Source organism: Hippocampus zosterae, chromosome 1, assembly GCF_025434085.1.
Source record: "Hippocampus zosterae strain Florida chromosome 1, ASM2543408v3, whole genome shotgun sequence".
Classification (NCBI taxonomy): Eukaryota; Metazoa; Chordata; class Actinopteri; order Syngnathiformes; family Syngnathidae; genus Hippocampus; species Hippocampus zosterae.
This window is the reverse complement of record NC_067451.1, coordinates 1,571,091-1,586,445: the sequence shown is the minus strand read 5'-3', so window position 1 is coordinate 1,586,445 and position 15,355 is coordinate 1,571,091. Positions and strand designations below refer to the sequence as shown.

Below are 15,355 nucleotides of genomic sequence, written 5' to 3'. Positions count from 1 at the left end.
AGATGATACAAGCATGACTTTTTGCCTAAATGAAGCTACTCAGCTCAGTTCACCATTGTTCCTTGACACTAAGATCTCACAAAATGATGGCAAAGCACAACTTTTATCAAAACGCCTCAACTAACCTTCGACCCAGTTCCTAGACACAAAGAAACTGGTTTGGTTAAAATGAAACTCTTCAGCTAACCTCAACATAGCTCCTTGGCACCACACTGCCACAAGATTGTAGCAAAGCTCCGTTTTTGTCCCAATATCATTTCCTCAACTCACTACAACATAGTTCCTTGGCTCTAAGACCAGTAGTAGTCACTTTTCCGGCTTTTGATAAGAGCCTAACTGAGCAGCCGTCATCCCGAGCGTCGAGACACCACCTGATTCCACGGGTCACAAACCAGCGAGGGACTTTGAGCTTGTCGGACCCCTGAAAAGAAGTGCCTCACCGTCTAATTGTATGTGCCGGATTATAAATGCGCAGCTCAAGTTAATTTGGGAACCGTATCGGGCGTCTGCCCAGTGTTTTGAGCGGTTTTGGACCATTGGCGAGCAGCTGGCTTGTCTGTCGGGGAAATCATGACAGTTTGAGGCCATTCTGGCATTTTCTCTCACTCCTCGCTCCTGCTGAGGTCGGCATTTGAAGCAGCCTACAATTGAGGGCTGCTTTTAGCGGTCGCGTGTGACGTCGGTCGATATTCGCGCGAGTCCTGCCCGTTTGGCTCGAGCCTGGGTGATTATCTAACTTGCACTTTATGTGCACCCCGGCCATCATTTTCTTGTCCCGCTTGTCCCCATTTCACTCAATTAGTTCAAGTCCCTCGATGGGGTTTGGTGTTTGGGTTTCCTTTGGACTTTTGAAATTCACTTAGTTATAATCAGGTTTTATTTTTGGAAAAGGGTTTATTTTAGTTTAGTTTTTACAATTTTTATTTTTTTCCCCATCTGGAGTGTTTGTTGAGTGCAAGAAAAAAAAAAGAATTGTCCAATAAATTAAAATAAACTATTCTGCAATTCACAAAATCGCTCGATTTAAAATGATTGCTAAAAGCTCGTGCGCTATTGAAAAGGGGAAAAGGAAGGACATTTTTGCTATCATCACAGTTGGTTTGAGTGAGTTTGATAAACACTATGTGTGGTGTCGCTTACTTCTCATATTTTTTTGAAACCATTTTCATTTTGATTATGTGTATGAAAATATTTTTCCGTTGTAATTATTTTCCCAGCCAACGAATGAATTTTGATTGTCTCCCCTTATAGCAAATCCTGCGCCATTCCCGTACAAACGCTAGCAAGGTCATCTTCCTGATCACCGACGGCTACTCCAATGGCGGCGATCCTCGCCCCGTGGCGGCGGCTCTGAGGGAGCGCGGCGTGGAAATTTTCACCCTGGGCATCTGGCAGGGCAACATCCGAGAACTGCACGACATGGCCTCTCACCCCAAGGACCAGCACTGCTATCTGCTGCACAACTTTGCCGAATTCGAAGCGCTGGCTCGCCGGGCGCTGCATGAAGGTAAGAGGTCGGGCAAATTAAGCATATGGCAATTTTTTTTCTTTTTTGGTAGAATGGAGCAGAACCATTTCCATCTTTTTTATGACAAATGTTAGGTTGAGCCGAGCAACAAAGAAAAAAAAAAAAATTTTTTTGCCCGATTCAGTCTGGGCAAAACCCTGCGTCAATTTTAATTAAGCAGAGCTGTAACCACTTGGTTAAACTTGTAGTCTAACCAAAATGTAAAAAATAAAAACTTACGTTACTTTGAACGTCAAGTAAGCAATAAAATAACAAATGTACTTTTTCAAGGTGGTGACTTGACACACGTAGGCCTGATGAAGAATGTCCAAACATTTTCAGATGGAAACGGTTGAGGTGTGTTGCGCTTTCAAGTCATGCCAGCAGTCATGAAGAAGGAGAGGGGATTCCCATGGCAGGACGTTTAGCAGATAACAAGCCGTTCTCCGAAAAGACACTTTGAAATGTGCTCGATTCAAAGTGTGTACAGGAAGACAAAATCAAAATAATTACACACTTTGTATTATAAACAAAAGACATCATTCCTTCTTGCAATTCACTAGCGCTAGCTTAATGCTAACAGATAATGCAAAAGGCCATCGATGGGCTGACAAATGGCATCAATGCCCAAGTATAAACGATTAAATCCGAAAGATTCAAAACCCAAAATACTTTTCACATTTTTGGGGGTAGAATTTTGCAGACAAAATGAATTTAATCCATTTGGGGAAACGGCTGAGAAATAACACAATGTGGAAAAACTGTAAATCCCGAGCAGCGACTTGCAGGCTGTCTGCCTGAAGTGGGGAGACGCAGTCGTAAAAGATCAGAGGCAGACTCGGATGAGGCCGTGGGAACCCAGAAAGCGGCCCCAGTCTCGCCGTGTCTCTTGCACGTTTGTCATGAAGTCGGCAAGGAAGCCTCCAAGTGCACTTGGAGGCTTTCAGTCACATGCTTGATCACTTGTCACATGAGTGGGAACGAGACGTCTTGATGTTGGATGGATTTTTAATGCCTCCGACTCGAATTTCCCAAGATCTCCCTACGGGCAGCTACATTCAGGAGGATCTGTCCCGATGCTCATCCTTGTGCGAGGCCGGTCGCGACTGCTGCGACGTGATGGCCAGCTGCAAGTGCGGAACGCACACCGGCCGCTATGACTGCATCTGCGAGAAGGGATACTACGGCAAGGGTCTGCAGCACGAGTGCACGGGTGAGTTATACCGAAATTGGCCCTATTGTGTGTTTGTGTACACTATATGTATATGTATATGTATATGTATATGTATATGTATATGTATATGTATATGTATATGGGCGGCCCGGTGTTCCAGTGGTTAGCGCGTCGACCTCACAGTGCAGAGGTTCGTGGGTTTAATCCGGCCTTCCTGTGTGCATGTTCTCCCCGGTCCTGCGTGGGTTTTTTCTGGGTACTCCGGTTTCCTCCTACATTTAAAAAAAACGCATGGCAGGCTGATTGAACACTCTAAATTGTCCCTAGGTTGTGGGTGTGACCGCGGATTTTTATTTGTCTCTGTGTGCCCTGCGATTGGCTGGCAACCGATTCAGGGTGTCCCCCGCCTACTGTGCGAGGTCACAAGAGATGACACAAGAGAACCAAGTCTGCCAGAAGGATGTCGGAATTAATGATTAAAATACATTTTCTCTAGATAAAAAGTCGCCATCTTCCGCATGTTAAAATCCAAATTTAATGAGGGATCAAAGTCATATTGTGACAAGTGAATTGAAACGCCACAAAAGGCAGCATTAGGAGAATGTCTGCTGAAGGAGCCTCAACCTCATCCCTGTCACAAGTGATCTAGCTGATGAACTTTGTTCGCGCGTTGGCCTCAATCGCGTCAACGCAGCAAAGGAAGGCCATGATGAAGTGCGCGGCGTCCTGACAGAATCCCTCAACCCGCTTGATTTAACGTCGTCTCTTTAAGCCCCATCTTGTGTTTCCGTGGCGTCGTCGGTCGCACTGCAAGTCCACACTGGCAGGTGGTCTCGTTGTCTTTAAAAGTTCATTGCTTTGGGGAGAAACAAGCTCAGGTGCGCGTGTACGTGCACGCGTGTGTGTGTGTGTGCGTGTGTGTGTGATTGCAAACGCAATGACTAACAGATGCACTGGCTCCAGAGTGAGTGATTGAGTAACTGTGGCCTTTAAGAGCTCGCTTTGATACAGTCAGACTCTAAAAGCCAGTGTTTTTTAACGATTATTGAGTGGAGGTCATATATCTTTCAGGAGAAAAATCCCGCGGCACTCCACCAAATCAAAATGTCACCAAAAAAAAATACACACACGACATTAAACCCCATGTATTGGTGGTTCAACGTTCGCAGATTTCACGTGGGCACACAACCTACCAAAGGAAGAGAGATCTTGAGCAGAAAACAAGCTTCTTGCTTGGAGCTTTTCTGTCCGTTCAGTAATCAGCAGTTGAACGTGGGTTGGTTTCACCAAAAATGCCCGTTTCTGACCAAAAAGCAAAGAAAACAGGACATTTTGCTGTGGAAGAGTGAAAAAGCTGCAAAATAATTATTACTTACAGATAGAGTGTACAACGTATCAAACGCACTGACTCACAGCCTGGCTCCACTTGAAAGTGATTCTTTTTACATGTCCTTCGTCATTCACTTCTTTTCTCACAACACCGCCGCACATTTTGCCATCTTGTACGATCTATCACAGCAAATACTCTTTATGCCATACATATACTGTCATTCAATGAATAATAGGCCCGTGTTCTTGCATTGGATACTGTTTTAGTAATTTTAGTAAGCTATGTTTTTTTTTTTTTTACTTTTAAAACTACTACTTTTACTTTAAAACAACTTTTACATGTTTTTTAGTTCACTTGTTTGCTGTTTGCTCTTAAATTGTGTACTTTTAATTATGCAAAGCACATTGAGTTAGCTTGTGTATGAAATTTGAAATTAAACCTGCCCAGGACTTCGGTCTGCCTCAAAATTTTGCCCCTTAAATTTATAATTACACTTAAAAAAAAAAAAGTTATGCAACCCCTGGTATTTGGGCGCACAAATACACCTGACCGGCTTTTAAGTTTGTGGAGATGGAGCCAACGTTTAGCTCAAGTGAGCCCAGCTGAATGAAGCCGAGATGCTGTGTGAGTTCTGGCCACTCTGTGTGTGTCACTGGTCAGCTTTTTAGACAGTCGCAGCAAAACGCTGCTGCCAGAGTCAAGCAGCCTCCTCCGCAGTGCGCGCTCGCGTGTGTGTTTGTACCGTATGTTAGTGGCTTCGGGTGGGTTAGCTGTCTAGACCAGTGGTTCTTCTAGACCTGGCTTCAGTCTCAGGTGTTCGACGGAGCCTCTGCCATGGAGGTTAAGACACACCCAACTCAACACGTCAATTAGTTACGACATGCCCGCTGCATCACATAACATTTCTTGTCCAATCAGTGCTGGAGGAAATATAGTTTGCTCAGTCGTCAACGAGTGACTGCCGTGATAGTACATTGTGTGATTAAAAAAAAAAAGTTTTAATACATGCTAACTATGCCGAGCAAAAAAAAAAAAAAAAAAGTGATGGGAGTCAGCGTCCTATCTGCATGATTTGTCTTGCCAAGTTGAGCAGCACAAAACCGAAGGAACACTTCGTGAATCACATTTTTATGTTTCACTCATGAAGGGTTCCGTGAATGTGCATATAAACTGGTTGGGTTCGATACCTCCAACAAGTTTAAGAACCACTGGTCTAGACTCTGAGGTTTGCCGGGGTTGGTGTTGGTCCCTTTTTCTAAAGCATCAGTGCTGTCAGTGGGGGCTATTATTTTTATTGTGATTATTGGCTGCACAATTTGGTTGGAAGCCCTATCCAAATCCCCACTGTGTAGAGCAGCATTGTTTATCGACCCATCCAAGCCAAGCGAAAGCCCCCCCCACCCAAAAAAAATACATCAGTGGAATTCCAGCAGAGACAAAAGGCAAGGCCTCATTTCGACACAGTTGGCGGACTGTTACAAACGGGGCATTGTCACCTCTTCAACATCTGTGATGGAGAAGACTGGGGAAGTGGTCCAGACCTACAAGGACCGAGAGTCAAATGGGGTCTGTGGCCTCTTGTGGAGCCTGCGGGGAATGACAGCAGCTCTGGACTGTGTGTTCTTGCGGTGTCCTTAAACTCACTCGGTAGCAACTCCTGGAAAGCTGAGCTTGATTTTCCAGACATGGACAACTCTCGGGGGGGTGGTTTCGGCACCGGTTTCATCCATCGAGACGCATTTGGTGGATATTGTATGGATGTCGTTACAGGACGCAGGAAAAAGTCTGAAAGACGCACACCAGAAAATGAACCAGGTGTCTGCCGTTTCGGTGTGAATCAGTTACTCTGGAGCCAATTTCAGTGGACGTGTTTGTCATAACAAGATGCGCGAAAAAGTCAGAAGGATCCGTACGTGAAACAGAACAGGAGGTCAGCCATTTTAGGTTAATGCAGCCATCTTGATGCCAAACGCTGGGAAAAAGAGGCCTAAAAAGTTTGAAGAAAAAAAAAATCAGCCCCTTACACCAGTTTCTTCGAAGAAGAAAAATGTTGCGGGACATGTCTGTCATACACGGATGCACAAAAAAGTCTCAAGGACCCATCTCTAAAATTGAAAAGGAAGTCAGCCATTTTGTTGTGGAGAAGACAAAAAGGAAAAAGGACCGTAGGAGCCCCCCGGACTCCAGTTTCACAGATCGGCACAAAATTTGGTGACTGTGTCTATCATAACAGCATCCACAAAAAACGTCTCACGGAACCATGGATGAAATTGAACGGGGAAGCACCCACCGAGGGGACAAATTCTGTGAAAAAGGTGCCTGGCAAGATCACAATTAGCCCCCCCCCCCCACCCTCCCCAACACCAGTTTCACCCAAGGACATGCAATTTACTGCCCACGAGGTGATTCAAAGTGAACATTTCCAAAATGTCTTGCTCTGGAAAGGCTACCCCCCAGCCCTTCACCGCCCCCACATCCCCAAATTCACTGCTGCCAGCACAAGGATGAAAGTGGTCTTCTGTTTTCAGTAATTTACAGTTGGATGCTGTAATAAGTCAGCCTTCTGCACCTAAGGAGTGGGTCTGTTTTTATAAACAGTAAGGACTCTCTGTTACCTCTCGCCTGTGTAAACCTTAAATTCCCCCCCCCCCCCCCCCCCCCCCCCCACACACACACACACTGGACGGCGTGCCCGTCTCCTTATAGCGTCTTGTTTCTCTGGTGGGGCGGTGAAAACACACAGCACCTCCATGTTTGGCGACTCAACGACTCGTGCTGCCGTTTCTTCTTGTTTCAGCGTCAGGGCTACAAACAGGCCGGAAAACACCACAAACAAGTATGTTTTTATATCAATTAATGAACGGTACCGGTGGCCTTTGCGGACCGACGTTAGCCTATCCATCATGTAAGCTTTACGTGGGACCCAGAGGTCCGGTCCGGTCACCACTCAGAGCTTTTGCTTTTTCCCAGTGTTTATTTACACCGTGGCCCACGCGCACCGTGGGCCTTTTTGTCACTTGTTTCCCAGCACACTGCTGCCTGTAATCAAGCTCACCAGTCTGGAGAGCTGCCCGTGTTTGTACAGTTGTTTTGCGGTTGGCCTCACTCTCCCCGCCGATGCCCAGCGTTCCCGTAGTCTGTAATAAGCGAGTGGGATGTGCACTTTGTCCTTGGGAGGCTGCGAGAGCCATCGTCGCTCTTGCGATGAGCTCGGGATCGCTTGACTTCCTCCTTGAAATTGCCTCTTTGTGTCTGTGGGGGGGTTTGGGGGGGGCTGGTAGAAAATGGCCATTCTCACTGGATCCCGTTCCTTCGTGCAATGGTAAGAGGTCCAACATGTCAAATCACACTCATTGTTGTGTGCCAAGTTGGAGCAAATGTATATACAGGCTGTGTTAACACCAAATAAAACCACCATTTTAGTCTCCACGCCCCCATTACCTTCCATACCCCCCTGTCAGACTCTGGCGTGAATGTGTTCCGCAGGCCAGACTATACACTTTGATTGTCCATTTCCAGTGTCTATTTATGCACATGTTAAGTCTGACTTATGAGTGGAACGTCTCTCTCGCAAGACTCTGGAATTTAGGAGCCGGCTTCATTGAATGTCTGCCGTGAGAGGGCCTTTGACCACAAGCGAGCCCACTGAGCCATGCCAGGGTAGTCCAGAGAGAGGATGAGATGGATCAAAACTTTGGCAAAGGACGAGCCCTGGAATTTGCCCACAATTACTACTTGGACACCCAAAAGGCTGACTTCCTGTTCAATTTCATTGATGGGTCCTTGAGACCACCAAATGTCCACCAAATTCCGTGACGATCGATGACACTGGTGACACACTGGTGTGGAGGGTTTCTAATTCGACACCCTGCTTTTTCATTGAATTTGGCCACGCCATGGCCGCTTCACCACAAAATGGCCGACTCCTTCTTCACTTTCATTCATAGTTCCGTTCTGCAGCCGGGCGTGATTGACATATCCACTAAATGTTATGGTGACTGATGAAACTGCTGTCAGGGGCTTTTTGTAAACTTTCCAGATCCCTTTTTTCATTGCCCCTAGCCAAAAAAAAATGCATGCTTCAAGCCAAAATGGCTGGCTTTCTGTTCAGTTTTAGGCAAGAGTCTGTCAGACTTTTTTGTGTGTCATGACAGACATGTCCACCAAATTTTGTGTAGATTGGTGAAAGTGGTGCCTGGGGCTCATTGTCAACCCCCCCCCCCCCCCACCCATAACATTGCAGGACCTTCTTTCATGGAATTTTGTCTCCAAAATATCCACTTCAAACCAAAATGGCCGACTTCCCATTCATTTTCATTCATTGTTACTTGAGACTTTTTCATGCGTCCTTTGATGACAGATTTGTCGACTGAATTTCGTGGCGATTTTTTTTTCCTCCCCACTTTGCAGGCTCCTTTTTCAGGCCCCAGAATGTCTGCTTTTCTTAAATTCATTTTTCTCACGTACTGCAGGAGAGTCTGGAACATATCCCCTGCAATGATGTGGGATTCACTGCTTGTATCGCTATGTCCACACACGTTGTTCTCACGACCAATAAACATGTCAGGGCACCGAAACAACCCGCAGAAAACCAAACTCGTGACGTTTGATCCGTTCCGTCCTTTGGCCTACTTTGTGGGGAAGCTCAGATGCAGCGGTGACATGGCAGAATTTCGATTTCCCCCATCTGGAACTGGCCGGCTTCGGTTGCAGAATAAAATAAACCAGATGTCGACTTGGACCAGATGTGCAGACGTCTTTCCGTCGGTAACATCAAATTGTGAGATTTGCTGCCTTGCAATTAGATAATTTGTGTCGAAGATAAGAGGTGGGAAGCCGCGTTTGTAATTGCACCGTGTGGATGGCCGTGCGTTTTCTAGCATGTGTTTGTGGATTTTGTGGCAGCCGGCCTGCGAATGTACACCGGGACCTACGGATATGACCCTCCGAGTTGAAACCGCCCTCTCTATGTTGGTCACTGCGGCGCCTCTGGATAAACCTTTCGTCTTCGGCCCAGTCTTTTTTTAGGCCAGTCTAATCGAATCGTTCTCGTGTGATTGTAACGTTGGCTCCTCGCTTATGAGCTGGCCTGCACTTTGTTTGCGTTTTCCTTTTTTTCTCCTCCACTTCCCAGTTCTGCCTCAGAGAATAATTACCTCGCTCCGGCCGTGAAATCTAGCCTAGGTTAGTTTGGGAAGCTGCGGTTGCGTTTCCCTGAGGGCCTCGTACTACAGCAAGTTTCTTTTTAACGGCTTCAACCCCTATGACTTCGAGATTGAAGATTTGGTTTGTTAGCACTCGCAGTAGTCTGTGTTGCCTTTTTTTTTTTTACAATTTCCGCTTGTTTGTTTGGTAACTTAAGTCTCTTAGCTTCATGCTAACATGCAGTGGGAATCTCCATAGATGGGCTAAGCGAAATTAACTTCCCCGAAGTTTGATACTGTCAAACAACTGACAAAACTCAAGTCACATGCGTATATTCTCTGCTCTACTAGCACGACTGGGGTTTGGCTTTGGTTGACTTTGTTGTTGACTCTATGACTTGAATTTAATAAAGCGCCACTTTTTTGAACGAAAGACTGGGAGCCAATCAAAGGAGAAAGTCTTGCTGCTTTCTGCTCATCTGCCCGTTGACGCCCTACTTTCTCTCTAAATAAAGGCCTCGACGTCTGGCTGCTGTGTAATTCCGAGCGCCGCGACGTCCAAACACAATGGATGCAGATTCATTATGTGGCCTGTGGCGTGCTGATACATTTCAAAAGGAAATTCATTCTTTTGTCCTTCATCACTTCCTGCTCATCCCGCCCATCTTGGCCTGATGCCGGCTTGAACAGGCCAGAGAGTCTGCGCTTGCGGAACTGTGCGTGAATTTGTGTGTCTGTTTATGTGTGTGTGTGCTTGTGTGCCTCCATCTGTTGTGTGCACGGTAAGCCAAAACATGCAACCTTTCGGGATTTTGGCCCCAAATGGGTGCTTCAAACCAAAATAGCAGACATCCTGTTCAATTTCAGGCTCGGTTCCATGCGACTCTTTTGTGCGGCATATTAGGACAGACATGTCGACGGAATTTCCAGACTGCTCATGTCGTGGAATTTGGGCCCCAAAATGCCTGCATCAAACCAAAATGGCTGATTTCTTGTTAAATGTCACGCAAGGGTCCTGAGACTTTTTCATGCGTCGTGTTATGACGGACATATTCAACCAATTTCATGTCATTGTGTGAAACTGGTGACAAGGGTTTTTTTTAGCTTTCCAGTTCTACTCTTCCTGTTTGATTTCAAGCATGGGTCTTTGAGACCTTTCCAAGTGTCATCTTATGACAGACATGTCCACGAAATTTGTTGTTTGGTCAAACCGGCATCAGTTGCTAGTTTTTTCTAGGTCTCTTTTTACATGAGAATATGATCCCCAAGTCACTGCTTCAAACCAAAATGGTGGACTTCCTGTTCAGTTTTCGGCATGACTTTTTTGTGTGTCCTGTTATGACAGACATGACCACCCAATTTTGTGTCAATTGATGAACCTAGTGTCAGAGGTTAATATTTTCCAGGTCCCCTTTGTTATCCCTTTACAACCTGAGCCTTGAAATATGAACGTGTCGGCGGCGACACGTGTCACCGTGAAAATTGTCGCCGCCGAAACGCTCTGAAGGGTTAAAGAGCTCGGGCCAAAAAAACTCTGTTTCAAACCAAAATGGCCGACTTCCTGTTCAATTTCAGCTATGGGTCCTTGAGACTATTTCATGCGTTGTCTTACAACAGACATACCCACCGAAATGTGTGTTTTTTTGCTGAACCTAGTGTCGGGGGCTAATATTTTCGCAACTTTTCAGGTCCCTCTTTCTGGAATTTTCTCCCAAAATGGTTGCCTCAACCAAAATGGCTGTCTTCCTGTTCATTTTCAGACGTGGCTGAAATTGTCCACCGAATCGACACTCGGCCTTGTGACTTGACCGCCACTCCATGAGTTGTCATCAAACGGTCGTGTTGCGTCTTTATTCTTCATGCTTGACATCAGCACTCCTGCGAGTTGTAAACGGCTGGAAAGGAAAACACATAATGTGTCTCATTGCTTAAGGCCTACAAATCCCTTCTAATATCCCCTGTGGAGAGTTTTTTTTTCTTCCCCCTTGCATATTTGTCTATCTCGCGATCATGTGTAAGTATGTGCGTGGGTGTGGACGCGCAAAGGTTATGACTGACGATATTAAATAGTCCCAAGAAAATGGGGCGCCTCAGCATCCTGTTTTTAATCTAGTGTGATCCCCAAAGTGATTTAAGACCTGATGGCGTTGCGGACTAGTCTACTATCCACTAGTCCGCTGTCGCAACGGCTCTAGAAACTGACTGGACGGATGCATTTGAAACCTTTCTGAATGTCATAAGCCGCTTTCTTGTGTCTTGTTTGGTGTCTATCTGGGATCTTTTTGAGATTTTTGTTTGTTTTTTTTTTTTTTTTAAAGCATGCCCACCCGGGACCTACAAACCGGAGGGAACACCCGGCGGTTCCAGCACCTGCCTGCCATGCCCGGACCAACAGCACACCTCCCGGCCCGGCAGCACCTCACTAAGCGACTGCATCTGCAAACCGGGCTACCAGCGAGTGGACTTGAGCTGCCAGGGTGATTGCAAGGATCAGTGACACGTTTGTGTCAATTAAAATGTTGACATGAGTTGCTCCACATGGCTCGTGGAAAAAATAAAATAAAATAAAAAAAGTCATTGACCGATTCAAACACTCAAATGTTTGGCTCATTCAGGACATTGGGCAATTTAGTACCTTCCCCAATTGATAATGGTCCCCAAATTCACACTTTAACCAAAATTCAACATTTTGTGCAAAATAAATAAATAAATTCAATTTGACCTCCTTGCATATTTTCCAAAACCAAATTCCCGATTGATTATTTTTACGTTCTAAAAAAGAAATCATGCAGAAATTGAAAAAAATGTACCTGCTCCTTCCCCATTTTGAGTGATTCAAACCATTCCAAGGCGGCCCGGTAGTCCAGTGGTTAGCACGTCGGCTTCACAGTGCAGAGGTACCGGGTTCGATTCCAGCCCTGGCCTCCCTGTGTGGAGTTTGCATGTTCCCGGGCCTGCGTGGGCTACTCCGGTTTCCTCCCACATTCCAAAAACACGCATGGCACGCTGAATGAACACTCAAAATTGTCCCTAAGTCTGAGTGTGGGCGTGCATGGTTGTTTGTCTCTGTGTGCCTTGCGATTGGCTGGCAACCAATTCGGGGTGACCTCCGCCTGCTGCCAGAAGACAGCTGAGATAGGCTCCAACCCAAGTCTTGCATTCGACAGTTGGACATTTTCGCCTTCAATCACTGCTTTTCTTCTTTTTGGTTTGTTCACCCCAGTGGTCCACTGCCCTTCACTGTCTCCCCCGCAAAACGGCTTCTTCATCCAGAACGTATGCAACAACCACTACGACGCGGCCTGCGGCGTCAAATGCCAGCCGGGATTCGACCTCCATGGTACGGGCATCCGGCTGTGCCAGGCGGACGGCACCTGGTCGGGCTCGCCCGCTACCTGTAGACGTAAGTGTAAACTCAATTTGATTATTCAGCGTGTTGCACGATCCCATAGTGACTGAACTGCTTCAGTAAGAAGTTGAAATACACTCAGGATTAGAGTACCTGTTGACATCCATCCGTCCATGCTTTATCCTCACAAGGGTCGCGGGGCTGTTGACAATTTTTTAAAATTTATTTTTGGCCCTTGTGAACATATGTGCGACCCCACTTCTTGTTTTTGAGCAATAAAACATCCAACAATTAAACATTGCACATGAATAGCATCACTTTTCTTTAAAAATAAAGTTTATGTCCCGTATTTCGGATTTACAATTAATTTACAAATCTGAAATTACTCCATACATCTGATTTTAAAAGCATTAAAAAGTTATAAGGAAGCCTAATAAAAGGTGGGGGCATGTCGGTCGCGTGTTGTGTCACGAGCAGCAGACAGGCACCCTCTTTCTTGGAGACCCCCTAAAAAGCTGTGAGGTCCTCTCAAATGACTGAACGGAAGATCATACACACGTATACTATAAATGATCAACCTGCCCGCCGACGTTCCGTATCTTGTGAGTCACATAATTGAAAATGCCGTTTTCCACACGGAAACACTTCCTTTGCCTTGCCTGGCTGATTTCTTGAACTCCCTGACGCGCATCTGGACAAGCATCCCCACCCCTATAACATTCCTTCCTGTTGCTGTCTGCTTCCTCCTTCCTGAGCCCCCTCTTTAATTGGACCCGGCCTATGCCTTCTTCCCCCGGAACATCTGTGGAACAGAACGCGCAAAAAAGTCGTCTTCATCCCTCAGTCGCAACACGATTCATCCATATTGTCAACCCGCTATGAGGTGGCCAATCACAGGGCCCATACAAACAACCATTCGCATTCACACCCATGGATAATAATGTTACCCTGAAAAAAGTATTGCTCATCTTTACCCATTGAAATTTATAGAAATGCCATTAATCAGTTCAACCCCCTCTAAAAAAAGAGTACTTGTACTTTATAAAAAAATAAGGTAATAAAAACATGCATTGAATGTAAAGAATTAAACAGTTTGTGCATTCTAATTTCATGCTGCAATCAAATTCATTGTGCCTCTCCATCTGGTGTAGCCACTTTAGCCACCAGGGACAGTATAATACTGTGCAGTCATGTAGACACAAAGGAAGAAGGATTAACCTCTTCTTCCTCTATTATTGCAAGTGATCGTTAGCATTAAGCTAAGCAGATTTTACTAAAGCGCAGCTATGCTGTTGCTTTCCTCTTTGTTTCATGTTAAGTGTGACAGTAAACTTCAACGGGGAGTGGCATTAAACAGCGTGCACCCTCTTTTTTTTCCTGGACCGATTGCTGGAGATTTGACACACTACATCTTTTTATGATATCATCAAGTAACGGAGGACCCACAGAATTAGCGCCCACAACATCCGCCTGCTGGGATAAAAAAAAACACCAAAAAGAGTTTTGCAATGTGTGCGCAATTGGGTTATATTTGTGTCGCACGTTAATTGTATTGTCGTTGAAATCTGTGTGCAGCACGCTCCTGCCCGCCCCTCGCCAAGCCCCCGCACGGCACACTCAAGTGTAGCAACGGTGGCGCCTCCCTCAGGGCGGAGTGCCAGGTGGACTGCAACCGAGGTCACCGAGTGGAAGGGGATCCCAGGATCACCTGCCTGGCCAATTCCCAGTGGAGTGGACCCCTACCTCGGTGTGTGGGTAAGCCTTCTCCCTCCGGTCAACAAGTCACCATACATTGTGTTGTTAAAAAAAAAAGATAAGGAAATGGCAATGACATTTCACAAACAGATGTTTGCTAGCTAGCTAGCACGATTCCTTTTTAAAAGTAAACAATTGAAGCAGGATTTTGCCAAAACTACAAACCCATTTTCAGCACCGTTTTCGGGACGCCATTTTAGTTTGCTTTGTTAGCTAGTAGGATTGCTGTTCAAAGGAAACAATTTGAGCTGTGTGACGCAAAAACAGTCAAATGAAATTATGCGACATACCTTACAAACCTTAAGCTAAATGGAGCGCTTCTCTCTCATAAGCGCTCCAGTTAGCGTAAGGTTTTTAGCCTTCGAGAGCTAACTATGGCCATCGAGGACTACGAAGCGTTCCGTGGCTGGCTTAAAAGTTCATTGCATGCCAGGAAGTATTTGTTATTGTTAGATTCAGAAGAGGATGGACGTTGCATTACTAAAATGGCTACAACACGGACCTTTGAATGTCAAGCAGCTAAGAGCTCTGATGCTGGAAGAGAGGGTGATCAAAATGAAAGACGGAGCAAGCAAAATAAAAGACATTATCCAAGAAATTGATGTAAGTGAAAGTGAATGCTGATCGTAAATTTCGCAATTTCTTTCCCTTTTTTTCTTTCTACACTGACAATATGAAGTGTCAAATAAGTGTGTGCTCATACTTATGCACTATTGGAATAAAAATAGAGTACACATACGTTTGTGTGTGTGGGTGTGTGTGTGCTTACATCTGAGATCATATTTGCTACAGTGAAAAAACCCCCTGTTGTGAAAAATTTCTTACTGCAAACATGATTTCGTTGTAGAGGAGTTTCACTGTAGCGAGCAGAATGAAAGTGGATGCTCAGTGGGCTTTTTCATAACAGCCGGCTGGTCCGCTTCCTGACCGCGCTCCCCCATGAACACGTCTGAGTGCCGGCTTGTTTGTTTGTCTGTCTCGGCGATTCCGTCGTAAATCCCCAAGCCGGGCTCCGGGTCGTTTTGTTTGCACGCCGCAATAAGACGATGGCCTCAACCTCCCAGAGAAGCCGCCGTTCATGGCTCATAGTTCGAGG

The 15,355-nt window shown here is 45.7% G+C and overlaps 1 protein-coding gene across 4 annotated transcripts in view; it reads left to right on the top strand.

Annotated features, from left to right (window-relative positions):
- svep1 (sushi, von Willebrand factor type A, EGF and pentraxin domain containing 1) overlaps positions 1-15,355 on the top strand; it is a 57,386-nt gene that overhangs the window by 13,425 nt on the left and 28,606 nt on the right. For 3 of the 4 annotated variants that reach the window (XM_052071814.1, XM_052071806.1, XM_052071824.1), the window contains exons 4-8: positions 1,252-1,507; positions 2,544-2,720; positions 11,474-11,632; positions 12,379-12,558; positions 14,080-14,259. In XM_052071814.1, the coding sequence (XP_051927774.1) occupies positions 1,252-1,507; positions 2,544-2,720; positions 11,474-11,632; positions 12,379-12,558; positions 14,080-14,259 (952 nt within the window). Of the gene's footprint in view, positions 1-1,251; positions 1,508-2,543; positions 2,721-11,473; positions 11,633-12,378; positions 12,559-14,079; positions 14,260-15,355 lie in introns of those variants that run through there. The other variant, XM_052071835.1, reaches the window with a different exon arrangement.